This window comes from Columba livia, chromosome 13 (genome assembly GCF_036013475.1).
Source record: "Columba livia isolate bColLiv1 breed racing homer chromosome 13, bColLiv1.pat.W.v2, whole genome shotgun sequence".
NCBI classification, from domain to species: domain Eukaryota; kingdom Metazoa; phylum Chordata; class Aves; order Columbiformes; family Columbidae; genus Columba; species Columba livia.
This window is the reverse complement of record NC_088614.1, coordinates 6003850-6030444: the sequence shown is the minus strand read 5'-3', so window position 1 is coordinate 6030444 and position 26595 is coordinate 6003850. Positions and strand designations below refer to the sequence as shown.

At 52.9% G+C, this 26595-nt stretch overlaps 2 protein-coding genes and 1 long non-coding RNA gene across 15 annotated transcripts in view; 1 reads left to right on the top strand and 2 right to left on the bottom strand.

Moving 5' to 3' along the window:
- Positions 1-14937, bottom strand: part of FANCA (FA complementation group A) — a 34492-nt gene extending 19555 nt beyond the window's left edge. For 3 of the 11 annotated variants that reach the window (XR_010465903.1, XR_010465902.1, XM_065028724.1), the window contains exons 1-17: positions 14845-14920; positions 14163-14272; positions 13109-13181; positions 12528-12670; positions 12107-12202; positions 10416-10489; positions 9291-9403; positions 8243-8325; positions 7757-7790; positions 5292-5358; positions 4610-4722; positions 3607-3683; positions 2989-3130; positions 2344-2477; positions 1247-1357; positions 736-831; positions 582-641 (exon numbers count right to left, since the gene is read on the bottom strand). Coding sequence is in view for 9 of the 11 variants with exons in the window: in XM_065028724.1 (XP_064884796.1) it covers positions 582-641; positions 736-831; positions 1247-1357; positions 2344-2477; positions 2989-3130; positions 3607-3683; positions 4610-4722; positions 5292-5358; positions 7757-7790; positions 8243-8325; positions 9291-9403; positions 10416-10489; positions 12107-12202; positions 12528-12670; positions 13109-13181; positions 14163-14272; positions 14845-14884 (1566 nt within the window). In the remaining 2 variants the exon portion in view is untranslated. Of the gene's footprint in view, positions 1-581; positions 642-735; positions 832-1246; positions 1358-2343; positions 2478-2988; positions 3131-3606; positions 3684-4609; positions 4723-5291; positions 5359-7756; positions 7791-8242; positions 8326-9290; positions 9404-10415; positions 10490-12106; positions 12203-12527; positions 12671-13108; positions 13182-14162; positions 14273-14844 lie in introns of all 11 variants that reach the window. The other 8 variants (XM_065028729.1, XM_065028730.1, XM_065028731.1 and 5 more) reach the window with 8 other exon arrangements.
- A 1556-nt stretch (positions 14938-16493) lies between these two features.
- Positions 16494-18497, bottom strand: LOC135575336 (uncharacterized). The gene is made up of 2 exons (XR_010465901.1): positions 18341-18497; positions 16494-16827 (listed from the first exon to the last, which is right to left on the bottom strand). It is a non-coding gene; the product is annotated as an uncharacterized LOC135575336 (long non-coding RNA).
- A 19-nt stretch (positions 18498-18516) lies between these two features.
- On the top strand, positions 18517-26097 carry SPIRE2 (spire type actin nucleation factor 2). Of its 3 annotated transcripts, none has more exons than XM_065028716.1 (15): positions 18517-18836; positions 21247-21284; positions 21552-21911; positions 22506-22586; positions 22657-22821; positions 22918-23004; positions 23158-23281; positions 23382-23551; positions 23649-23799; positions 23929-24062; positions 24815-24949; positions 25019-25086; positions 25181-25208; positions 25334-25449; positions 25535-26097. In XM_065028716.1, the coding sequence occupies exons 1-15, from the start codon at positions 18629-18631 to the stop codon at positions 25740-25742; spliced, it is 2073 nt and encodes a 690-aa protein (XP_064884788.1). In that variant the 5' UTR covers positions 18517-18628; the 3' UTR covers positions 25743-26097. The 3 variants fall into 3 exon arrangements, with proteins under 3 accessions (XP_064884788.1, XP_064884790.1, XP_064884789.1); XM_065028718.1 differs by having other exon boundaries at positions 18547-18836; positions 25331-25449; XM_065028717.1 differs by lacking the exon at positions 18517-18836 and adding an exon at positions 20148-20279 and having other exon boundaries at positions 25331-25449.
- The last annotated feature ends 498 nt before the right edge of the window (positions 26098-26595 follow it).

Genomic DNA, 26595 nt, shown 5'->3' with positions numbered 1-26595 from the left:
TAGAATAGGAAGAAACAATAAAGCCAAATGCTTCTTAGCAATTACTGTTGTTATCCAAAATTTATCATGGACCAGAGTGAACCTGCAGACTGCAAATTCCCTCCCCAAATCTCCTGCAAATGTGACCGCTTTGAGTACAACACCAAATAGATGACATGTTGTACTGAAAAGAATCAAGATATACATATAAACTGCTTTCTCATGTGCTCAAATCATTGGGGGCAAATCCACAGAGGACGTGTCACCATTGTCATAAGCTGGTCAATGTGCAGAGCTAACACAGCCCCAGCTGCGGGCTAACAACACAGGTGCTGCTTGGCCAGTAGCTGGTTGGCTAATTGCCGAGTTCGTCTGCAAGTCCACCTCTGGGAATACTTGTCACTGCCTGTTTGCCCTCTACACAGGTCTGGCTTTCATGAAATCCAGGGAATGTTTCCATTCTTACGACTGCTGTGTCCTTAAAGTTGGAGAAGATTTGGTTCAAACCTGGCAGGAATGGCAGAGAGGTCGATAACCTGAGCTCTTTGCCAGAGGAAAAGGGGCACGACTAATGAGAAAATGGTTAAACAGCCCAGCAGTACCTGCACTGTTTCATCTGTGGAAGACAAGTCTTCATAGAGCCCCATGTCCTCTATAGCGACCTGTGGGAGTTGCGGAGACGCACACGGTCATGACACAGCTCATATTTTGACAGATCCAGAAAGGACTCTTTGAAAAGAGACAATTCTCACTAACCTTGAGGTCGGCGAGCCTGGTTTTAGCCAGAGTGATGTACTCCAAGAGAATAGACCGATGTTTTGTTGGCACAAAAGGGGGGTACATTATATGGACCTGAAACATGCAATTCACAACAAGATTTGCCATTTTTACAGGAAATCAGTGTAAAATTCTGGTTAGTGTTTACAGTCATCTACCTCAAATTATCCCAAAGAAGATGTGATTGCTTGTTTTAAAATAAGCCATTTTCATGGCAACCAATGTGCAATTTTTCCCAGCAACAAATAAAAATCACCAAAATGCTCAAATTTAACTCCATGAAAGGAATCCTCCTTCTTGTCCAGTAAATAAAAGAATCTTGTATTTCCTTATTTCAGGAAGAACGTGTTTTGAATAATGTATCAGAACTAATGCAATTACTATATTAACAATAAAAATGAGCTGAGCCTAGTCAAAAGGACAAATAAGTTGACTTTGGAGCAATTCTGTATCAGTCTTTAGAAAACCACCTCTACGAGCATTTTCTCACCTTCAGGTACAGCGCGGCCTCAAAGGGCACCAGCTCTGACAAGAACTCGAAGAGGAAGACCAGCGCTTTCTTACTGCTCCCCTGGTGACCACCAGTGTTCCCAAAGGATGCCTGGAACAGGGAAATGACACCACAGCCTTTGAGCGAGGAGAAAATCCCCGTCCCAGCAGGGTCATAACCCGGCACACAAATCCCAGACATCCCTTATGAGTATCTGCTTTCTGCCAAGAGAATCTTGCTGGAGAAAAGTCTCCAGAGAAAGTTTATCAAGTCTCTAGAGAAGTTTTCTTTGAGTATCTTGGTCCAGTTTCCAGAAAGCCCACCCTGTCATCCTCAAATTCATTCTGATGTGCTGCTATAAGAACACTCAGAGGAGTTGAACAACGCAACATCAAAATGCACCAAAGAATTGAAATTCATTAAGGTTTCTGCATAGCTTTATCTGGGCATTAAAAGGAAAATAAGCCAGTCTGAGAGTATACAGAACATAGCCAGTTTACCTTTTGATACAGCCTAAACACTCTATCAGCAAAGGCTGAGCTTAGATTTGCAAATTGTACAAAGGAATTTACAGCTTTAAATGATGTGGAGATTTGCATACCTAAAATACCTTCATGTTTACAATTAAAAGCTAACGAGTAATTACCTGTAAGGTCAAACACAGCAATTAGAGCTGCATGCAAACATCCAGGAAACAGGAATGCTTCATCTGCAGCAACCCACAACTTATGCAATAACAACAGTGTTGGTTATCAAGATACTGAAATACATCCAAGATGATGATTACAGCAGGAATTACATGTCTGCATTCCTGACAAATAACTACAGAAGTTAAGAGGGACTTAAAAGATGAAAGTAGGGAAGACTGGAGAAAGCCAAATAAATACATTCTTTGCAGACACAAAGGCTGTAATAAATATTAAATCAGTCCTAATATCAGTATAATCACTTGTTACTCTTTTTTTTCTCCCCCTCTCTCCAATTCCTGGCTATCTCGTCTGAAACCAGGCTTTTGCTGGGCAGCAGAACATGCCTTGTGCACAGGTTTCTCACTTACTTAAAACAAAGATTACCAGTCAGGCCTCATTTAGCCTTACCTTAAACCATTCAGAGTAAGGCATGAACACAGCAGGGCCCTCGAGAGCAGCCTGACGAGCTATCAGGAATGCGGTGATCATGTTTTCCATATCATAATTCTCAAAGGCCTTTATCAGGAGGCGGCTCAATAGATCTAGAAACATAAAACAATCACCTCAGACTTTGCTCTTCACAACTGTGCTGTAATTTTCTATGGTAAACAGCTTGGGGAACCTTTGGGATATTTTTTTCGTGCACTTTCAATAGTCAAATACTCCAGGATTTCAGCCGGGAAGAACTGCAGGAAATGCAGCAATGAGATAATCGGTAAGAAACTCTAACAAACAAGATCTGCTAGCAAAGGTGAGACAGAAGAACTAAGCTTCAGTAATCACTGCTCCAATTAATAATTAAGGTAATTATCAGACAACCCTATTAGCTGTACACTAAGTTTGAGGAGCGCCAGGCACAAGGCCTAGAATCACGTCAATGCTGACATGGAATGTCTGAACAGAAAAGAAGATTTTCTGCTGTTCTTTTCCACGTGTGAGTCTCAAAACAGTGACCCTCAATGCCTGCGCTGTTCACCAGCCGGCACGGTTTCCTCTTCAGCACCAGAGAAGCAGCAAGCACGCAAGCTTGCAGGCCCACCAGCACCTCCTCACCTCTGAAGAGCTGCTCAGCCTCGGCCTGGCACACAACCAGTGTGGACACACAGGACAGAATGTGCTGCCAGTTCACCTCGTGGGTCTCCAGGACTTGTTGCAGCTGCAAGATCGACTCCTTCGCGCTGAACGCCACGAACAGCTGCAAGAGTGAGAGCAATTTGGTTTAGCTATGACATACAGGTACCTGTAAGAGCGAAATACACTGTCAAGGTTAACACGTAGATGTCTCTTATATGGCTTTTTACAAAGCTATCCTGCGTGAATCTCTGTGTGAGCTTTCCAGGGCCAGACATCGTTCTGGCCTGGAAGCAGCATTGGCCAAAATACACAGTAATATTCCAGTTCTTTCAGAAGTCATGTCATATTCTTAACAGTAAAAACTCACATCTTCAATTATTATCTCTATCCTCATTAAGAGCTTTGCACAAAAGTTCCTTTTTCTTCAAAAGTCCCATTTGCACAAAAGTAATACTTTTTCTTCGTGCTTCACACTGCCAAGATTCCTGGCAGCTGGTTCAGATTCTGTGACTATTTTTAAATAACCTCATTTCAGATATTTCGAAGAATAGAACCCCAACATAGTAAAGCTCTCTCTGCAAAACCAGGAAGACGTACTTTGCGATACAAGGTAGTGAGTAGTGAACAAGTTCTTGTAAAGCTCCACTCCTTCTGCATATGGATAGCATCAGACACTGAAGACACAAAGAAAATAGTTTACACTTCAGAAATAATTTTAAACTCACCCAAACCATGTAACTCAACCACACAAGATTTCCCTTTGGCTCTGACAGCCAGACACATTAAAAATTGCTGAAATCCTTTCTCTCCCTTTTGTCTTTGGGACATGCACTGTGGCAATGAGGACGGTGCCATTTCCCTACAGCACTGTTACCTCAAGGCTGCTCACACATCTACAGGCAACCATGGTGTGTGCACAGAGAACCAGCCAGAAATCGCTTTTTCTTCAATAATCTCTTCCAGCTGGAAGCCAACAATGACACAGCTCTCCCACACAACCCATACATGGCTCTAGATCATAGCCCAGAGTGATTTTACCAGGGAATTTGTAGCCCAAACATATTTCTTCCTAAAAACATCAAGCTTCGCAATTACCAGTCATGGATTAGAAGCCTTCCTGCCTTTAATCTACCAAAAGAAACACCCAGTGAGCAGAGCAAGGCCACGTCTTGGGCCTCAACCCAAACACACAGGGCCAGCCTGTGTCAGCCCCAGCGCTCTCCGCAGCATCATCTCTCCCACCCAGTTTGTCCTTTTGTCCAAAACTACTCCCAGAGGCCAGAGCTCTCCCAGACCATTAGGCTTACTCCAAATATCTGTTCAGAAATCATTGGCAGAAGCTCTGTTTGAAGGCACTGATTTTCCACTCCAAGTTTTCTCCTGAACTACAGCCCTCTCAAGCCCAGATTAATTTTCTTTTTTTTTTGGTCTGACCTAGCACCATGGAAAGTGCATGAGGGAAAGAGCTGGGGAGTCGGGCAGCTGCTCTGGCTCTGGGTCCTCCAGGCTCGACTCCATTAAGCCAGGCCTGGGTAGGCTGGAGCTCCTGACACACACTAACACACCATGGAGACACTCGCTTCTCCCTGCCTGTTCCTACCTTTCAACAACGGGTTGTAGGTAAGAACTTCGGTCAGGGTGTGTCTAAAAAACTGCTGCAAGGAATCTGGATGAACCACGCTTTTATAAAGTGACACATTGAACACGTTCAGCCTACAAACGACAAGGAAATGTTCAGAAACAATGCACAGGAAGTATGATCAACCAGGTACTGATCAGGGTGAAAGACTTTTTTTTTCCCTTATCTCTCTTATCAAATTACCAGGGATATATACCTTTTTGTATGTATTTTTAAAATCTGTTGGTTACTCAATATTACGTAGCTATCAGATTTACAAACTTAAGTCAATATATACTCCTGCACAGGATGGGTCTGGCTTGACATGTACAAAGTTGTTAGACAAAATGTGTTTGGAAGCAGGAATTACAGAAGATGATGGCACCTTCCAGCTGCTTCTGCTCAGAAGCAGAGTGAGAAAACTCGATGGGGGAAACTTGCCACATACCAAGAAGATGCTCCAAGATTGGTTCCAGCCCTGCCAGAACACCATTTCCTACCTGACACTTATTTTTTAACGTGCATTTTCACTTGCACATATTTTATTAGAGAGAATACTAAACATAAGTAGCACGGCGTGTGAAACATTCACACTATTTCAGTAACAAGTGTTAACAGTGGATAAAAAACTCCTGACATTACCCAGGTGAGCAGCGTTTCTTACCAGAATCTCACAGCTTGTGACGTGGAAACATCTTCCTGCTTCTCTTTAGCAACAGCATCAAGCACCCCTGTACCCCAAAGCAGAAACACAAAAATGCAATGAGAGAAATGGAAATGGAAGAAACTGTGACACTAAACAACACAGGAACTAACCGTGCACCTTTAAGAAGGTGGCCCCATTGGGGAAATGTGCAGAAGCCATTCAGCAGCGTTACATTCCTGTGAATTTTTTTCAAAAGTGACACAGACTCAAAAACTATTAATACTAACCTTGAACCAATTTAAAAGCATTCCCAAGAATGTGCTAATAATTAAGCCATCTAAAAATGCACATGCATTAGTAGTTAATTTCCAAACACAACCCTAATTGTGCAGCAGATCTGCAAGTGTGAACCCTGCAAAGCTGTAGGAGAGAAGCGTCCGTCTGGAGCAGGGATTTGCACAAGCAGGCTCTGAATTAACCCCTGGAGACAACAGTCTCAACCACCCTCACCAAACAAAGAGCAGCTGCTGCCACTGGGACTTCATGTTACGTTTGCTTAGAACTTCCTTCTAGAGCTAGATCTGCCCCAAAGCGACGGCTGGAGCTCAAACAGCTTGGCAGCTTGCACAGTACGTGGCCAGGACCATCAGCCCATGCCAAAGACCACGTACTGAGAGACCCTGTGCTTTACAGCCCGCTGCAACAGCAGATTTTCCTGTTTCTTGTCCCGTCCTACCTTCAAAAGCCTCCTGTTTTAACAGTTAAGAGTTTGCTTTGCTCGTTAGGATCATTCAGAAAATAGCCTGAAAAGGAAATGTATTGAGCTGGGGCAGCAAAACCGTGTCCTTGCATGAGGCAGCCCACAGGGTTAGTTGTAAAGCTCTCCTCCCCTGCAGAGGAATACTGTCAGGCTAAGTAGGGAAGAATAGAGAAAAGGAGATAAACTCTGCTTATCCTCGGGCACAGGAGTTCAATAGAGCAAGATCATCATGGTGCAGCATGGTGCTCCCATGCTTCTCCCAGCCCATCCTTCTCCCCCTGTGAAGGTCTTCACTAATAGTGAATTATTTTACACAAAGAATTCTAATGTTCTTCAAAGCAGCTGATGCATGGAGTGAAACCCCTCGAAGGTGACCCAAAAGTACAGACTAACAAAAATACCTTGTATAAAACTCGTTTAAGATATTTTCAGGTGCACAGACTGCACATCAGCCAGCAGCAGCACAGGCTGTGGGAACGTGAAGGTCACATGAAGAGCAGGGCAGCACGAGCGCCTGTGTGGCTGCTGGTATCTCGCTTCTTTTCCTCCAAAATCCCCTCATCCTGTGCTTATTAAAGTTATTTTTCAAATGCCGATGCTACTAAAGGGCCATCTGAGATAGGATTCATATGTACTAAAAAATCAAGCACTTCTCTTACAGCTTTTCCATTTTAGAACCACTTTGCAAGGCGTGTAAGGCATTTCTGTCCGCAGACAATGTTCCCTGTGGGACAGGTACGGGATGGGGCTGGCAGCACCGCGGGGAGAGGGAGCAGCCCTGGCATGTGTCCTGCTCTGCAGGCATCCTACAGCAGAGGAGAAGCACCAGCCTCTGCAGCAGCACTGAGCACGTTGCTGAAGCTGAAATGTGCCAGCAAAAGTGGTAAAGTGCTGTCACTAAGGAGACGGGAAAGGAACAGCAGCCACACAGCCAGATTATATTAATATCCCAGTGTAGGGCACGTGAGGAGGTGTGAGCGAGAGTGAAGAGGCATGAGCGAGAGTGAAGAGGCGTGAGTGAGCGTGAGGGGGTGTGAGCAAACACTTCCTCCACTGTACAGCACATACAGCAACTTACCATGAAGATCATCTGTGACATAAGACAAAAATAACCTCGATGCGTGTTTGGTCTTTCTGAGTCAGGATTTGCAATGCAAAGCAGGGACTACAACGCTTGAGCCCCCAGCAGCAGGACTGCCCGGGCCAAAACAGGCACCTTGGCCATGTGACACTTCTTGAAGGTCTTTTAAGGACTACACATGTACATTAGATGTCTTCGCTCAGCATTTAAAAAAAATAGGTTTCACAAAACGCTAGTCTGCAAATTCAAACCATGAACCAGGAAAATAGCTTACTTGCACATAACTTTGTAAATTCAAAGCAGAAAAAAATAATCTCCCAGGTTAACCTCTGTAAGCAAACCGGTCTGTTGTAGCACAGTTCTTAAAAATCAGCTCAGATATCAACCTGATGTTGCAGCTGGGAACATCAAAACGAACTGGCATAACAGGCAAGAAATTATCTGCAGCGTTGGAAGACACTCACTTTACAAGAGCAAAAGGAAAAACAGGGGCACACAAAATCAGTGACATTAATAATATGCACAGCAGAGGAAAAGCAGTCCAGGCAAAGGATTTCTCCTTGCAGATTTGGTAATGAACAAGGAACTCAAGTCTAGCAAACAGCAGCAATGCACAAAGCCAGGAATCACAAACACACTTACATGTCAACATTCTTTGTAGGACAGCATGACAGATCTGTTCAAAATGGACAAATTAAGACCATTTAGAGTTTAAAAGAGCTACAGTAATATGCAGAAAAATTAAATTGACTCAAAGAAAGTTCTGTCCCTCTTAATTTAAAGCTTAACCTTCAGCTCAGGCTTTATCGTAGAGCAGATACAATAGACAGAAGGGGAAGCATTTCCCATGCTCACCAGCACTCCACACCTCACATTCCTAGGAAGCCAATCAAGGTGAAACCGAGGAAGCTTACAAAACCCTGGACACCTCACCTTGGAAAATATATCTCTTAAAAAAATGTCTGTGTTCTGGTTTCAGCGTTTCTTCATCGCCCACTCCAGCCTGGACCCACCACCCTTTTTCTGTTGCTCTAAACTCACATTTATTTACATTCAGCAAGGCCCAGAGGTATATAAAGGAACCACTCTTTAAACAAACATTTGTAAATAGTCTCATTTCATTCTTACATTGGGGACCTTCTTGAATTCCAACTTCCTTCCCAGCTCTGAAGTTTGCTGAAAGCCGTTCTGAAGAAACACAATCGCAAAGTCTGCGAATTGAGAAGGAATTAGTGTTTCAGTATGAAAATAAAGACCACTCACTCTTTTGCCTCCCCATCTCCCAACAGCAGCAGTGGCTGAAAAGCCTTGTTCACTACACAGCAGCCAGCAGGAATCTTTTATTGTCTTGGAGTAAAATTACTTCCCCGCTAAAGGATCTAGAACAATGGATAGCAGGGAGCACAGAAACTTCAAGAATTGTACAGACAAAAGCATTTACAGGTCTTATCACTGCTGCAGAACTCGTGTGGGTTGTACCGGACTGGTACTGGTCCAGCCTGACTGCAGCTCGTCAATGAAATCACGTAGTGACTTTTTCTAAACAAAACCATAAAATAAATAACAGGAAAGGGCAAGGGGAAAATGGAACTGTTAAATACCATAGAATCCCAGGTCGAAAGGACCTCAAGGATCAACTGGTCCAGCCTTTCTTGGCACAAGCCCAGTCTAGCCAAGCTGGCCCAGCACCCTGTCCAGCTGGATCTGAAAACTGTCCAGTGTTGGGGAATCCACCACTTCCCAGGGAGATTATTCCAATGGCTGATTGTTCTAATCGGGAAAAATTTCCCTCTCGTGTCCATCGGAATCTTCCCAGAGGTAACTTGTACCCATTGTCCCTTGTCTTTTCCATGAGACTCCTTGTAAAAAGAAGATATTTCGAGATATTCTGGTCCAGAATATCACAGTTTGCAGGAGTATCACACTCTCAATATATCATCCCTGGCTCCATACTCCCTGCAATTACACTGTCTTGTGATACTACAACTCAAATAGATTCAGAAATTCAAACCAATTCTCTTTTAAGGGAAAAAAAAATTGCTGAATTTGCTAAATATAAAAATACATTCCCCTCACTGAGACGAGGTAAGAAAACGCAAAGCAAGGCCTCTGTCTTACACCTCCCAGCCTTTGACCTACTCAGCCCCCTCCTGCAGTGCCTGCTTGGGTGTCTTGCCTGAGAGGACGTGTCCCGCCACCTCCTCGTCTCCGTGGGTCCCCTCCGCCTGCTCACAGAGGCCACTGAGGCCACCGCACAGCCACTCCACCGCAGCAGGGACGGACGGGCTGCTGAGAACAAAGAGAAGCACATTCAGTTCAATCCCTCCTGCTCTTTGTAAGGCTGGTTTTATTCCCTCCACCATCCCATTGGACTCAGGAAAGAACCATCTGTGCAGGACTCTGCCTTGTGTGTGGCTTTTCATTTATTTAATTTGGACCAGCAAGAGCTTTATTTGCTTTGTAAAAAGATTCCACAACAAACACATCCAAAGGGAAAAAATATGTGTGAAATTGTGTGTTCAAGTATTTCCTCATCTCTGACATTAAAGTATTCCCATTTAGAAAGTACTGCCAGAAGACTTCAGTTCCAATTTCTAAGATACTTAGATAAAAATGGTTAACAAAAAAAAAAAAATTAATCAAGCTCTTAATCTATCCATTTGGTTTGCTTGAATTTGAAGTACAGTGGACACTGAAGGCTTTTTTCCTATTCCATTAACAGACAAGTAAACCAACACCGAAGGCATAGAAGATTGCCGTAACATTCCTTTGACACCATAAGAAAACACCCTGAACTTCCCACAGGATTAACTGGTTTTACTTGTTAGTTTAAAAATAAATCAGTTCCTAGAAGAACTGTTCTCTGGAGATTAACTCCACCAAACCTTACTGAAATGTCGGGATTGTGAAGACAGCAGCTCACAGCTGCTGCAAAGCGATGTTTCTCCTCGAGACCAGCACTCATTTTGGGGGACTAAATGAGTTTCCAAGGCAGAAACAAAGCGGCGAAACAAAGCCCTGGGGAAAGTGTCACCAGGACAGCTGCAGCAGTGGGTCTCACGGAGCCATTGTGCTCCACACTGCGACTGATTCGGCAGCCACCAGACAACGGGCCACTTAACCTGTGCTAATTAACCCAGAGTAACCTCTCAAACCCAGGGTAACTTCTTAAATCTAATCTGATCGCTTGCCAGCACCTGACTATATTCTTAGTCCAGAATACTCATGACTAATCCCTGATTACATTTCAATAGGCTTTACAAGATTAAATACATCTGCAAACCTCCAAACCTCTGCTCACCTCTCCAGCAGCTCTCCCAGCCCAATGATGTCTCCTCTGTGCAAGTGCCACACAGCTTCCAGCACCGGAGGGGCCTAATAAGGTGTCACAATCAGGTCACTGTCTGCATTTGGCAGTTAACATTAACATTTGGCTAATGAAAACTATACATAAAAGAATAAAACTAAGTTCTGTTTATTCAAACTATCCAGAACTTATTAAAACTTAAAAACAATAACATAAGAAAAAACAAATGAGGAAAGATTATATCTGATCTTTTCTTCCTACAAATTTTGAATGGTTTAGGGTTGTAGATGCACCATCATTTTAAATTTTCATGGTCAAGTAATAAATATCTCCATTTTTGTCCCGCTGGAATAATGCTGATGCTGCATATTCGAGGGAGCAGGGGATATTCCAGAAAACAGCTTCACATCTTGTTATAATAATTCAGCTCTGGAAACAGATTAGAGAATTATCGCTTAGCCTGTTAACTTTTTATTAGTCTCTGTGAAGTGAGTTTGCTGCTCTCAAACCCATTTCCCAATAGGAGATGACAGAAAAATGCGGCAACCGTACGGGCAGAGAGGACAATGGATGCAGAGGAAAAGCCAATGCTACTTGGACAGTCCAGCTCCTGAACACCAGGCTCATCATTGGTAAAATCAGCACCAAGCATCATGTCCATGAGGACAAAACAGAAAGAAGAGATACCTGGGAGTCCTGGGCAGACAGGCCATGAAGGAGAAAAGCCCCACGAGCTTAACCTGCAGCAACTAGCAGCTGCCTCATAGTGTGACCCTGGACTTGCCCACATACTTTGTCTTGGACAACCTAATTCTTTCCTGTAACAATCTCGGTGACACAGCAGCACTTGATCTCCATGTCTGCCCGAGAACTGGGAGATCTTAATCAGCCTACAAAACACACGGGATTCTATTTTCAGCCCAGGATCAGATATTTGAGACTAGAGCGTGGCTCTTTATCCTGACAGATCAGCCTCTGCCTTCTTTCCCACCGGAGCAACCAGAACTGCCCCCCTCACAAAAAGTCCTTACTTGCACTTAGACCATCACTTATCTTAAGAAAACAAACGGCCCAAATGAAATCAAGACAACAGTTTTGTGAAGCAACGCAACCTGGTATCTGCTATCGCATTTCTCTCAAGCCATTTTCTGCGTGAACTCACTCAGGGTTATCATCACTTCCAGATAAACAAAGCGGAGAACCAGAACGCCAAAGACTCATTGAATATTGCTGACAAAGCACATAACGGACTTCTGGGATCATGTGGCAGTTTTTAGCAGAAACTGCCACACAACTTTAATAATTCACCTACTTCCAAAGTTCTACTAAATCCTCCTCAAAAAAAAAACAACCTGCTAGAGGCAAGGAAGGTCCCAGTCAACTTGCTTTAAAACAAACAAAAAAACAACCCCACCATTTGTAATTCAGTTCATGCTTTTGAAAGGTCAGAGAGACTACTGTGACTGTCAGGAGTTGAAGACTACAGGGATGAGCAGTGGCAAGGTTGTTCTCAGTCACCATAAAAGCCACCAAGGGAAACTGCAGGGAAATCCCAGCACTTTGCCAGTCCGTGTTCCTGTTATCTCTGCTTTCGCGGGAGAGCGGGGCCGAAAACATGCGACCACATCCCTCAGGTGAAGTCAAACTGGCCTGTATCACGGCAGCTATTCTCCATGAGTTCTTACCTTCATTTTCCACATCTCTTGACAGAAGACTGAGCGACAGAACACGTTGTTCGCCAGCAAATCCTTCATGGTCTGAAGCAAGCCAGACAACCTCTTCTGGAATCACCCCAGAAATGAAGCAGAGATCATTTTCTTTGTAAATAACCAGAGATGATAACACTGGATCTGCTTAGAGAGACCCCTGAAATGCTGCACTTTGGCAACAGATAAAAAACTTCAGTTCTAAGCTGCCAAAAACAGACACTTCCCTGTATAGGAGAAGAACTCCCTACTTCTGTGCGCATATCGGACACATAAAAGAATAATCGCTGCTCAGGTGCTACGTGTTTGGGTGACTTTATCAGAACAGATAAACTGAGTTTAAAGTCAAATCTAACAATACAACGTTCTTGATAAAGTAAATATAAACCTTTTCCCTTACTCTCTGGTCCAAGTTCAGTAATGGGGCTTCCGAGGGGCTGGCAGAATCCTGACAGATCCGCTCGATGTTGGTAACAGCATTTTTGGCTGCCAAGATTGCTGCGGGCACACCCAATCTCAAGGCCTGTTCCTGCAGAACAGAGACTAAACAAAAAAACAAAGCAGAAAGCTGTCAGCGTGGAAGAAAAGAGGGTTTGAACACGACTATGAAAACAGAAGCCTCAAGTCTTAAACCCCTTCAAGCACAGATGTAGTTTGTTGCACCAGGCAAATAATTTTCATTTCCATGTTTCATTCCTTTTCTGTACGTAAAATGGGGGCAGAACAACCACAGAGGTAGAGTACCCTTGTTAAGCAGATCCTTGTATTTTAGTCTTGTGGGGCTCACAGTAACACTTCCAAACAATCAAAGTATTTAACGATCAGACCTTGCCAGGGTTGTCATCACCGGACAAGTAAGAAATGAGCAGCCAAGTGGGAGACCAGAACAATGAAAAGAAAGCAAAACTGAGGTTGCATTGAACAGGTAGAAATTCAATACACAAAGAAAAGTTCTTTGCCGTGTCTGTCTCCAATAGTCACCTGTAAATGATTCTGAGGATACTTCCTGGTTCTTTACACTCTCCTGTCCACCTGGTTTGGCTGCATCTTCCACCTGGAAGCCAAACAACAACATAACACTCTGAGATCTCTGTTACACATATTTACAAACCTGCTTCCTCTAAAACACTAAGAGCAGCTCTGGCATCCTTGAGAGCTGGAGCAACTGAAGTGACATTAACACCAAGCTCCCACATAGTTGTGGCAAACCAAAGATTTCAGAGCACTTTACAAGAGACATAAGTACAGTTATCTCCACTTTATGCAGAGAAAATGAGATAAAGGTCGAAGCTGCTTGTCCCCAGTCACCCAACAGATCAGCAACAGCACCAAGAACAGAATATCTTTCAAGTCCTTTCTGTGAAGCCACACTGTCATAAATATTTGATGAAACGTGTCAAAATGTTGAAAATGCGGATCCTTTTCTAGTTAAATCCCCTTTTTTTTCTTTTTATAAAGACAAACATTCTGTACAGAAAGGAACATCCTTATGGTTGAACTGTGTGAAGTATCTGAATTGTCTATTCAAGTTATGAAAATCAAGAGTTCTCTCCCGTACATGAGGAGGAGGTAGAACGTGGCCAAGTCAGAATCTTGGCTCGAGCATCTATGCAGGCAAACGACACGGGTTTTCTTAACAACAGCCACATTAGTCAGAAACGGTTTGTAATTCAGAGAAAACCCAATAATAGTCTCCCCTGATTTTTCTTCCTGTCTTCACAAGAAGCCGGTTCGGACCCCAAGAAAAAGGTGCTGAGTTTCCTTTTGTTCAAAACCAAACCATGCTTAACCATCTTAAGCCTGTAACATTAAAACACAGAGGAATAAAGGAAAAACAAATCCCATTTCTGCAACATAAACCTCTAAACTTTGTTTTCCTCCTACGGTGCTGTTTTTTCTTTTCAGTTGTCATAAAATCTGTGTTCCTTGGACATTCGTCCTGCAGTTGCCCCAGGAAGGACCCCGCTGGAACCCACCTCCAGCTGGACCTCTGGCGGTCCCCAGCCTGACCCCTGCCCCAATCGCCCACTCATACCTCCAGGAGGAGGTCGTTCAGGTTCTGATGGCGATCCAGCACACGCAGAGCCGCTTCCCGGAGCTCTGCTCCACTCCCAAAGGCGCTTTTTCGTTTCCTGGCTCTCCCTGCTGAGAAGTTTGGATTTCTTTAATAACCACAGCGTGTTCCAACAGCCCCTTGAGGATGCCCCCCTGCTCTGCTTCTTTAGCTCTGACAGGGCAAAGGCAGCCCCAGTCAGACCGTGGTGAGCTGGCAGCATGACAGGAGCTGTGCAGGATGTTCTGTTTGGTTTGTTCCAGGCAGCTCTGCACGGTTTGCTCTTTGGTGGCCCAGCGCAGCCCAAGCCCTGTCAGGCAGTGTCAGCCATCGGCCTGCAAAGGCCCTCGGCCCAGAGCAGCCAAAGTGCCACCCTGACACCCCCACCACAGGACAGGAGCCACGGCAGGGCCACAGAAAAGCACCAGCCTTGAAGAGGGGGCTCCTGGGAGAGGTAGGGCTGAGGGGGACTGTGGTGGAGGGCTGAGGAGAGGGGCTGAGGAGATGGGCTGCCAGGAGCCCAGAGCACCACACAGACCGGAGGATTGGGGGGTGCACGAGGGCAGAGAGGGGACAGTCACCCTCCCTTCCACTGTCCCTGCAGGAAGCTCCAGGCCAAGAGCTCCCTCAGAGTAGCCCCGGCGCTGCCCCGGCCCAGACCTACCCAACAGATCCCGCCACGTCCTGCCACCCGGGCCCGCCATGACAGCGGCCCCGGCAACCAAATCCGCCCGCCCCGCGCCGCCATTGGCTCCCCGCCGCCTCCGCTGATTGGCTGGGAGCACGGCGTGGTCCCGCACGCCTTTCCGCCATCTTGGTAGTGGCGGAGGCGGGGAGCTGCCATGCTGGGGAGGGCGGGCGGTGTCCATCGGGGGCCGGTAGCCGCTGTGTGAGGCGGTGAGGAGGGATATGAGGGTACACGGGGGACATGGAGGACACGCTGGGGTAGGACACGGAAAGAGGAGAATGCCCTCTACAAAGGCAGCATGTGTGGGATGCAGTGGGTGGCCCTCAAGATGTGTCCCAGGAACGTGGGGGCTCAGGACCACCGCAATGTCCCCTGTCCCACCCCGATGTCCCCTGTCCCATCCTTCCCGAGCATCCCTGCAGACAAGCTGATACCCGTGTCCCGTGTGTCACAGAGCCCTGTGTCTGCCTGTCTGTCCCAGGCTGCAGCCAGGAGTGCCATCACCCGTGGGTAGCAGTGGGACAGCAAATGTCCCTGTCACCGGTGATCGCCAGCAGGTCCCCACGGCCACACTGGCTCAACAGCCTGTGAGGAGCTGTGATCACTGTGTTTAATCCTTCAACATTTGTGCATTTTGGGGTTGTCCTGTTCAGGGATAGGAGTTCAATGACTCTTATGGGTCCCTTCCAGCTCTACATTCTATGATTCCAAAGGGATCACCCAGCGTGGCCATCTCACCTGGAGCTCCACGTTCTGGGATGCCCCAGAGTTTGCTCATGTGGAGAGGAGCCCGGGGAGCCCTTCCAGCAGCCTCCGTTGCGTGACAGTTGTGAGGCTGCAGACCCACTCCTGCCCCAGAGTGGGGTGCAGGGCAGCAGTGGTGAGCGCAACAGGACAGGGCTTCGTGTCCCTCCCGAGGGGACCAAGGTGCCAGTCTCAGGGTGGGGGACCCACTGACAGGGTGGCAGGGGCGTTTTGGGGAACCAGAAAGTCTGGGAGAAGCGAGTGCTCTGTGACACCAGGCACAGTCAGGGACTCACCTCTGCTTTGACCAAAGAAGAAAAAACAGGGGGGAAGCCATCACCGTGATGGCCAAAACAACAAGAAACCCACCCGGAGGTGCAGCTGAGAGCTCAGCATTACTGCCTGGAGCAGGGGCTGCGTTCCACGCAGCAACGCCAGGATGTTTGTCAGACTCCGGACACATCCGAGGCCAGCACACACGACACAGCAAAAGCGAGCTACTGTGTGAAACGCTCCCTCCTTTCATGGTCCCCAGTTTCTTGCAGCAGCTCAGGAAAATGGTGCATCCAGCCCCCTGGGCACTCTGTGCACTCATCTCAGGTTTCTGTGGCTTGTTAAGGAAATTCTTTGCATTTGGCAGAGCAAACCCATGTGAACATATTACCTGCAAACAGCACCCAACCCCACTGCAGGCTGCCGGGGAAGGGCTCTGCCCCCAGCCCAGCTCCGCAGCCATCTCGCCAGGGCACGTCCCACTTCACTGCCGAGGTGAAATGCAACACTCCCATAGGGCTCTGCAACCATTTCCCAACCTGTCCATTTATTTTTCCCTATTTCTTTCATTTTTAATTATATTTTCCCTATGCACATACACACTAGGCTTTTGTTTGATTTTTTTCCAAGACAGTAGCTTTTAATTACATCTTGATTTCATATTAATCACAGTTTTACCCAAAGCAAATGGCCTTGTGCTTCATACTTCAAATGCATTCCCATTAATCCTGCAGGTTGGGTTATCGCCGCCTTCAAACACTGCACGTCCTCCCCGCTCCGGTCCCTGGCGGTGCCGCCCTGGCTGTGTCCGTGGGCGCTGGCAGGTGTGTGTGGCACAGGAACGCCGGCAGCCAACTGAGCACAACGCAGACACGCTGCAGTGGGCAGCACACACGGCTTTCCTCCTTCTAAAGTTGCTCCCCAAGCAGGCTCCAAAGGCATCTGATTACAGGGTGAATGTTGCATTCGAATCTCACTTGTTGGTGCAGAAAGCCAGACCCAGACATCACCATCACAGCCAAGAGCTGCTCCAGGGGGCCCGACGATGGGCTCTTTGAGTAACTCAGGGATGCACAGATATTTTGGATTGTCTGCATCCATCCTTCCCCTTCTCAGACCCCAGGGCACCATGTGGGGTTGCATTTCCCAGACGTCCAGCCCTGTTCTCCCATTTCCCTCCCCAGCGATGGAGCTGGTGCTGCTCACAGTCTCCAGGATGGGCACAGGAGGGCATTGTTCCCCCCAGACTCTTTGCCATGGGTCTCTGGCCCCAGGGCAGTTCTTTGGCCACGTGAGATGGACGAGCACCCAGGTGCTGGCTCTGTCCCTCTCCCAGCCCCACCAGCACAGCTCCAGGATCAACCCCAGTTTATGCTCTTATGTTAATGGAGCTGAGAATGGGTTTTATGCTCTTTCCATCATGGAAATGGGAAGCTCATAATGACAAGAGCTTTAATGTGCTCTAGCTGACCTTTCACGGCAGGCTGACTGTCCTTCCTGCTCTGCCAGGACATCCTGCCCACCCCATGGGTCCAAAGGGACCTGCTGGTGCTGGGGCATGAGTCACCTACCAGTCCCATGCCACACCAGCCCTCCCTGGCTGCAGGACATCATCCCACCAGCCGTGTTCCAGTGGCACATCGTGTCCTTAGAGACTCCAGCTCCTCATCTTTCAGCTGTCTCTTGCTGCTCCTGGCCATGCGCAAAGTGGTCTGCAGCATCCTGAGCTCTTGTCCTTCCCTCCAAGGGGTGTCCTTGTCCCTGCCTGGCCCTTTTCCTCCACTGGCTCCCCAGAGCCGCTGAGTCGAGCAGAGCTGGCATGTGGGAACTCATGGCCGTGTTTCCCCTGATGTCCTCCTGGCCCTGACAGCATCGTGTCCCTACATCTGCCTGCCCCACACGTGGCACGTGTGTTCTGTGGGATGGACACCTGGGAGCCAGGTGCTTCACCCCTCTGGGGAGCCATAACCGCGTCTCTTGGGGGGGGTGTCCCCCAGCACTGTCCCACACCCAGCCCCCAGCACTCACCCTGGGCACTGCATGCTGCACCCCATCACACGCCCTGTACCCCTCACCCTGAGGGCACCCACACCCTGCACTCAGCCACATGCTCTGTGCCCTGCAGCAGCTCCTGCCCCTGGCAGCCTTCACCCTGCTCCCCGCATGTGCTGCTGCACCCTGTCTTGTGCCCTGCACCCCACAAGCTGCACCCTGCTGCGTGCCCTGCACCTGCACCCTGCAGCCAGTTACGCTCCCGGCACACAGTCCTGCATCCTGATCCTGCATCCTGACAGCCTGGATGGGCCTGGCCGTGCCGAGCTGTGCTGTACCATGCCCTGCTATGCCGAGCCGTGCCATACCGTGCCACGATGTGCTGTGCCAAGTCATGCCCTGCCGTGCTGTACTGAGCCGTGCCGTGCCGAGCTGTGCAGTACCGAACCCTGCTAAGCCGTACCTTGCCATGCCGAGCCGCACCATACCGTGCAGTACCGTACCGAGCCGTACCGTACGGTACCAAGCCGCGCCGTGCCCCTTAGCTCTGCCGCGTCCCTCGCGTCCACTCCCGGTGGGCGCCCCCGGTGGCGGCGGGCGGTGGCGCGGGCGGGGCTGAGCCGCGGAGGCGGGGCCGGTCCGATCCTCCGCCAGCCGCTCCGCTCCGCCGCTCCCCCGCTCCTGCCCGCCCCTCCCGGGGCCCCGCCCGCCCGAACGGCGGCGGCGGCGGCGGCGGGCGCGGGATGGGGCGATGGCGCGGGCGGGCGGCGGGGCCCCGCGGGAGCTGTCCCTCGAGGAGGTGCTGAAGTGTTACGAACAGCCGCTGAACGAGGAGCAGGCCTGGGCGCTCTGCTTCCAGAGCTGCCGCGCCGCCCCCGCCGGCCCCGCCGCACCGCTCCGCACGGCAGACATCCGCCTCCGCGGCGACGGCAGCGTCGTACTGCCCGCACCACCACCCGGTGAGCGAGCACCGCGGCGTGGGGTGGAGCCGGCAGCGCGGGGTGGGGGCGCTGGGACTTACCGGCACTTACCGGCACTTACCGGCACCACCGGGACCTACCGGTACCGGCAGGGGGCGCTGCACCGCGCGTCGGAGGCCCTGGGGGGCCGGGGGTATCGGCCCCGGCGGGAGGACCGGGACTGGTGGAGAAAAACCGGTACCGGCAGCGGGGCATGGGCAGGAGGAGCAGCAAGGGGAGGGGGGACGGGCACCAGCATTACAGGCACCAACGGCAGGGAACCGGTGCGGCACCGGCTGCGGGGGTGCGGCACCAGAGAGACTGTGAGGATGGGGGAGATGGCTGGCATCGGCACCCACAGGGATGGGGACGAACCCCAAGCCCTGGCAAGGTGAACCGGCATTGGCACTGGGTCAGTCAGGACCATTGCTTGCACTGGTGGTACCAGTGGTGAGCCAGTGTCTTGGGTCTCTAGGGCTGGGGTGACACTGGAACTGGCACCAGCAGGGCCCAGCCGGGTGATTCGGTGAGGCTGGGCCAAGGGTGCGGGGCTGTGCAGGGTGCCTACAGGTGCAGGGGTCACCAGGCCAGGACCCACTGTGGGGCTGCAGGACACTGAGCCCATCCGGGTGAGCAGGACACACAGCAAGGACAGACAGACACAGGAACACACACCTGCACATACACAGGCATACTCACCACACACACCTGAACACTTGGACCCCACAGGAGACCCTGTCCCCAGGTCGATGTGTTCCTGCTGGGCCCTGGTCCCACCCTCATCGCACCCCAGCCCACTGGGAGCAGTGTTTTGGGGCAGCACCATCCCTGACCTTTGGACTTGCGGCTGTACCCTCTCTGCGGGTGGTTGGCGCTGCCGGGCAGGGCCATGGTGTTTACGGGCTGTAATTAGGCTTGGCTGGCTGCCAGCAGCAATGCTGGGTGGCTCAGCACGGCAAGGAGCACCCCTGCACCTAACAACAGAGCGCTGCAAACGGCGTCACCTGCCTCACCCTGCAGGGAGGCCATTGCGCCTGGGGACAGCACCCAGTGCTCAGCACTGCCAGGGGGCAGCCCATGGGGGCCAGGGCACGTGGGACAGCTCTGTGCCCAGGGCAGGGCCACGCACAGGCATGGCATGTGCCCACAGTAGCTGGTCATGGCGTGGTCACACCAGCTCTGCCAGTCGCACACAGGAATGGCCCCACACCCTTCCCTGAGCCTCCACTGCCACTGTGCCAGAGCTGGTGCCACCATGACACCTCTTGCTCCTAAGTCCCTCCCATGCCAGCCTGAACCGTCTCCTCAGGGACAAATCTGGGTTCTTTGCTGCTGAAGCCCAAAGCTAGAAGGGCTCTGGTCGCCTCCCAGCACCACTGCAGGTGATGGCACCGGACTGGCACACGGCTCGGCAGCTCCGCCCATGCACGGGGCTGGATCTGGGTGAGTGAGCCGGCACCCCTCGCCTGAGCTGCTCCAATTCCTTGTCCCACGGGAACTCACTCCTTGGCCATGTCCCAAAGCCTGGAGGGAGCTGCCGGGACCAGCCAGGCTCAGTCCACCAGCCTGGCTCCCACCATGGCCATGGTGTTGGTGACAGGGTCCCGGGGATGTGCTGGTGTGTCGTCTCCAAGCCAGGACACAGCATTCCAGGGCTGGCACTGCAGTGGAAGCCAGGCATGGCCTGGGACATGGGGCTGATGTTGTCCTTGTGTGTGGCACCATGGCAGGGCCAGACCTTGCGTCTCTGATGCTTGTGCCACCCCTCCCATGTGGATATCCTCAGTGGGTCCTGGGCTAGGTCCGTGGGGCCATGGCCAGGATGTGGCTGGCACACAGCTGGCACGCGACTGGCACACAGCTGGCACATCCCTGTGGCTGCTGCATTGATCAGCTAAACACAGAGCTAATGACCAGTGCTGCCCTGGGCCAGGGAAGTGGCTCTGCAGCCACTATCAGGAAAGTAGAGCTGGGCACCCTGGGCACTGCCCTTGGGGACACAGTAAAAGCCACTCCTGCTCCTTGTCCCATGGCCATCCAGCTCCTGGGAGGCTCTGAGCTGCCCATGAGTGTGTCCTGGGCCTGTGTGTGTGTGTGATGTTCCAGCTGTGCCGGCTCTGCGGTGGGAAGCACCATCGTTTGCTGGGCACAACTGTCACTGCAGCCCATGCCATGTCCTGTGAGTGACCTGCTGGTCCTCGCTGGGAATAAGTCAGGAAGGGACCAGTTGGGGATGCGGGTCTCAGCTTGGGGCAGGAGCTGCTGGGGATGGGAGGGGACCCTGCTGGGTGCCCCCCAGCTGGGGCTATGGATGCAGCATCCCTGGGGTGTGGGACAGGAGCTGACATGGAGGGGGATGCCCAGCATGGGGCCGTGGGTGCCAGAGGTGACTCTCCTCTCCTTCCCCCAGGGCTGCCTCTGCTGCTGACACCCTCCACCGAAGCCCAGGTAGGTGGAGGCCAGACACCCACCTGGCCCTGCTGCAGCTTCCTGGTGACATGGCTCATCTGCCATCACACCCCTGGGTGGCACTGCCACTTGCCCCCTCACCCTGTGGTCATGGGGTCCTGGGGTGCAGCAGGGGGATAAGACTGAACCCCAAGGGCTGGGGGGTGCAGGGGGGCAGCTGGTGCTGGCTGTGTGTGCCAAGGGCCTCCCATGGCACAGCCAGTGCTGGGGTCTGGCCGGGGCCCAGCCGGTGCCATCTCCCCACAGATGGTGCAGTCGTTGGGCTTCGCCATCTACCGGGCGCTGGACTGGGGGCTGGACGAGAATGAGGAGCGGGAGCTGAGCCCACGGCTGGAGCAGCTCATCGACCTGATGACCAACAGTGATTCAGAGGACAGCGGCTGTGCCACAGCCGATGAGGGCTACGGGGGTCAGGAGGAGGAGGAGGAGGTGGGCGAGGGGCCGCCGCGCGCAGTGCGCACCTTTGGGCAGGCCATGCGGTGCTGTGCCGCACGCCTGGCCGATCCCACGGAGGCGCAGGCGCACTACCAGGCTGTCTGCCGGGCGCTCTTTGCCGAGACCGTGGAGCTGAAAGCCTTCCTTGCCAAGATCCGCGATGCCAAGGAGGTGAGTGCGGGTGCCCAGCAGCATGGCCAGCATCAATGCACACAGAACCACAGAATCACAGAATGTCAGGGGTTGAAAGGGACCTCAAAAGCTCATCCAGTGCAATCCCCCCCGCTGGAGCAGGAGCACCCAGATGAGGTTACACAGGAAGGTGTCCAGGCGGGTGTTGAATGTCTCCAAAGTAGGAGACTCCACAACCACCATGGGCAGCCTGTTCCAGTGTTCTGTTAGCCTTAATGAGAAGAAGATTCCTCTCAAATTTAAGTGGAACCTCTTGTGTTCCAGTTTGAACCTATGCCTGGCAGGAGATCCACTTGCAGGCTCAAAACGCTGGGGTGAGCATGGTGCCCCCCCATGCCAGCCCTGCTCAGGGCTGCTGGCACCAGTGTTTGGCTGTACAGCCTCTCCCGCGTGCTGTGCCATGGCACTGCTGGCTCCTGTCTACCTTGGGCTGCTGTGAAAGTGGTGGCGCATGGCGGGGATGGGGGTGCTTTCGGGGTGCACATCACCGCTGCAGCCCCACAGCACAGTCCTGGCCGGACCCCAGTGCTGTTGAGCACTGGGACAGGGTGGCAACGTCTCATACCATGGCAGATGCTGCAGAAGCTGAAGGAGGATGAGGAGGCAGAGGAGCGGCCAGCGGCAGAGCTGGGCAGCCTGCGCAACACTGACTGGGTACGGCGGCACTGCCGGGCATGGGGGCTGTGCCAGGGCCACACGGGGGCTGACGCTGTGTCCCCCCCAGGCCCGGCTGTGGGTGCAGCTGATGCGGGAGCTGCGGCACGGTGTGAAGCTGAAGAAGGTGCAGGAGAAGCAGTTCAACCCCCTGCCCACTGAGTACCAGCTCACCCCCTTTGAGATGCTAATGCAGGACATCCGTGCCCGCAACTACAAACTCCGCAAGGTCATGGTGAGTGTGGCTGGGTTGCCCCCATACCAGCGCCCCCACGGTGCTGGGCTGCCCGCTGGCCTTGGCACTGCCCATGGCCCCTCTGCCCTCTCCCAGGTGGATGGGGACATCCCCCCCCGGGTGAAAAAGGACGCCCACGAGCTCATCCTCGACTTCATCCGCTCCCGGCCCCCACTGAAGCAGGTGGGTGCCAGCATTGGGACACCCCCATGGCGTTGCAGTGCCGGGCAGGGCTCGGTGGGTCCCATAGGTGCCACCCCTGCCTGGCTGGGCACCTGAGGGTGACCAGCCCCAAGCTGCGGCCACCGCCTGAGGTCCCATCCCTGCACCCCGCAGGCGTCAGAGCGGCGGCTGCGGCCCCTGCCCCAGAAGCAGAGGACGCTCCACGAGAAGATCCTGGAGGAGATCAGGCAGGAGAGGAAACTTCGGCCAGTGGAAATGCCATACCACAGCCAGAAAGGTGCCACCATCCCCTCCCCGCCACGCCAGGCTGCTGGTGGCATGCCCGGCACTACAGCAGGACCCTGTGAAACCAGGACTCAGCCCGTGTCCCTCTGCAGGGTACAGCTCCCTGCCCTGCATCCCGCAGGCCTGCGCCAGCCGCCTGGCCTCCAGCTCCTGCCTCGAGCTCTCCCACTGCCCAGGCAGCACCGCGCCAGCGCGGCCACGGCCACGCGTCCTGCTCAAGGCGCCCACGCTGGCCGAGATGGAGGAGATGAACGTCTCTGAGGCGAGAGAGGGGACGCGGCGGGGCAGGAGGGTGGAGCGGGGGGACACGGGAGGTGCTGGGGGGACAAGGGGGTGATGGGGTGGCCATGGCATTGCAGGAGGAGGACTCTCCGGGTGCGGAGGTGCCGCTGAAGCGGGACCGCTCCTTCTCAGAGCAAGACCTGGCACAGCTGCAGAACCAGCTGGGGGGGGGCCAGGCTGCCCCGCCAGAGCCAGAGCCACTGCAGCCCGAGCCCCGGCCCCGCTCAGGTACCGCTGGGGTCCCCAGCCCTGTGCCACCCGCGTCCCCCTGTCCCCAGGATGGTTGTGCTGTGCCCTGCAGCACAGGTGGCCCTGGGCAATGTGGCTTTGCCACGGCCACCCTGTGCCTCCCCGCAGGCTCTGTCCCCGCCAGGTGCCACCCGCTGCCAGTCAGCTCAGCGCCACACCGGGCTGCCCTCAGCGCCGTGGAGGAGAGGCCGGAGGAAGGATCTGGCACAGCCCCCAGCACCAGCTCCAAGCACCTCTGGCTGGTGAGTGCTGGTGGTGGGACTGGGGACACCAGGGTTGGGGACATTGTGTGAACATGGCCACTGGCATATGGCACCTGGCATGAGGGTACAAGGTGGCCAGGGGGTCCCCACGGCCTCCCTGATCCCTCTGCACAGGATTTGGGGCTTGAGGCACACTGTGCTGTGTGCCCTGTGCTGGGGTGGCCTGCCCATGTCATCCCTCAGAAGGGAAAGGAGCTGGTGAGGGGCTGGAGCACAAGTGTGATGGGAGCAGCTGAGGTACCTGGGGGGTTCAGCTGGAGAACAGGAGCTGAGGGGAGACCTTCTGATCTCTGAACTGCCTGAAAGGAGCTTGGAACCAGGGGGGTCAGGCTCTGTTCCCAAGGAACAAGTGCCAGGACCAGAGGAAACGGTCTCAAGTTGCACCAGGGGAGGTTGAGGTTGGATCTGGGGAACAATTTCTTCCTGGAAAGGGCTGTCCTGCATTGGAACAGGCTGCCCAGGGCAGTGGTGGAGTCACCACCCCTGGAGGGGTTGAACAGACACAGAGATGAGGTTCTCGGGGACGTGGGGTAGTGCCAGGCTTGGGTTATGATTGGACTCTATGATCTTGAGGGTCTCTTCCAACCAAAATGATTCCAAGATTCTATGATTCTATGTCCGGATGCTCTTCTGATGCTGGAAGGTTCTGCCCACAGCACAGGGATGCTCTGAGCCATGCTCTGTGCTGCAGCCCTGTGGCAAACCAGGCTGACGTCCCCCCTTGCCCACAGGAGTTCAGCCACCCCGTGGAGAGCCTGGCCCTCACTGTGGAGGAGATGATCAACGTGCGGAAGGTGCTGGTGAAGGCCGAGATGGAGAAGTTCCTGCAGAGCAAGGAGCTGTACAGCAGCCTGAGGAAGGGGAAGGTGGGAGCTGGGCCCAGAGGGGCTGAGTGCCACCCGCCCGGCCCTGCTCTCACCCCCTTCTGCCCACAGGTCTGCTGCTGCTGCAGGGCCAAGTTCCCCCTCTTCTCCTGGCCTGCAGCTTGTCTCTTCTGCAAGCGGTGAGCACCATGCTATGGCACGGGGCTGGGAGGGTGACGGGAGGGTGACGGGACAGTGCCCGCCCTGTTCACCAGCCTCTCTGTCTGTCTGCAGGTCTGTCTGCAGCTCCTGCAGCCTGAAGGTAAGGGACTGGCTCTGGCTAGTGCCACTGTGTCCCTGTCTCTGTCCTATCCCTATACCTGTCCTTGTCCCCATCCCTGTCCCATCCTTGTCCCCATCCTGCCCTGACGCCTGCACACCCAGCAGATGAAGATGCCTTCCAAGAAGCTGGCTCACATCCCCGTCTACGCGCTGGGCTTTGAGAGCCTCCCAGGCTCACTGCTGGCCAAAGCCCTGCCACTGCGGAGGAGAGAGACCTTCCAGTGAGTCCCGCGATCCTGAGCCTTCCTCCCCCTGCTCCCCCTCCTCCTCCTCGGGCCGGGGCTGACCGGATGCCCTGTGCCATAGCTCGCTCTCAGGCACATGCTGGCGCCGAGTGGAAGAGGAGTTCCCTCACATCTATGCCCAGGGCTCCGTCCTGCGCGACGTCTGCAGTGACTGTGCTGGCTTCGTCACCGACGTCATCTGCTCCAGCCGCCGCAGCGTGGCTGTCCTTAACGCCACGCCACGCCGTGCCAAGGCCCGCTCCCTCTACGGTGACTCCTGGCACAAGTGAGGGGTCTGGCACGGGGGTGCAGTCCCCCTTGGTGGCCACCTGGATGTACATATATACATAGGACGTATACATACAGCCTCTATATTTATATACCTTATGGACCAGGGGGTAGCAAGGAGCAGTGGCACAGTGAGGTGCCTGCTGTTCCTGCTTGGACACTGACATGGCCCCTGGGGGAACATATCCTACTGTAGGGCACCCACAGCCACCAGCCTTCACTGCCCCCAGCCCCGCTTTTGTGCCAAGCCCTGGCTGCGCCGGGTCGGTGATGGCCACGCCGGGGTGCCCAGCACCACGGGCTGGCACAGCTGCTCTGTACATCTCCCCCTGGCTAATAAACCCGCTGGGCTACCCAGGGGCCGTATGGCTGTTGCTGAGTGGGAGGGAAAGGGGAGGTGGGGCAGGGGGTGCTGCGGGGCACGGACAGCCCCTGGGGTCGGGGCTGGGTGTTTCACCACCCCCTTCACTCACCCGTGGTCCCCTTGATCGTGTGCTTCATCTCCCGGCCATGCCCCGTGTCCCCCCTGGCTGTTCCTCCCCCGTGACCCTGCACAGGGCCCGTGGGAAAATCCCTCCCCTTGTTCCCACGCAACCCCAAACCGCCCCCTGCCCCGCCGTGCGTCCCCGTACCCCCCCCAGGCTGTCCCCCTGGGCTGTCCCCCAGAGCCCCCGTCTCCGTGGGCCGTTCCCCACTGTAACCCCCGCGCAGGGACCGTGGGAAAGCGCCGGTGTCGCGCTCCCACCCCGAGACATATTTCACGCGCTGACCGCGCCGGGCGCGAAGCGAGTCCCGGATTCTGCTCAACGCACCTGCGCAATAGGGCGGGGGAAGGGGGCGCACGGAAGCGGGGCC

Coding starts and splice junctions, on each gene's coding strand:
- SPIRE2 (XM_065028718.1), top strand. CDS start 18,629: ATGGCGCGGGCGGGCGGCGGGGCCCCGCGGGAGCTGTCCCTCGAGGAG. Junction 25,209..25,330: donor GCAGCTCCTGCAGCCTGAAG/GTAAGGGACTGG, acceptor CTGCACACCCAG/CAGATGAAGATGCCTTCCAA. Junction 25,450..25,534: donor CGGAGGAGAGAGACCTTCCA/GTGAGTCCCGCG, acceptor CCTGTGCCATAG/CTCGCTCTCAGGCACATGCT.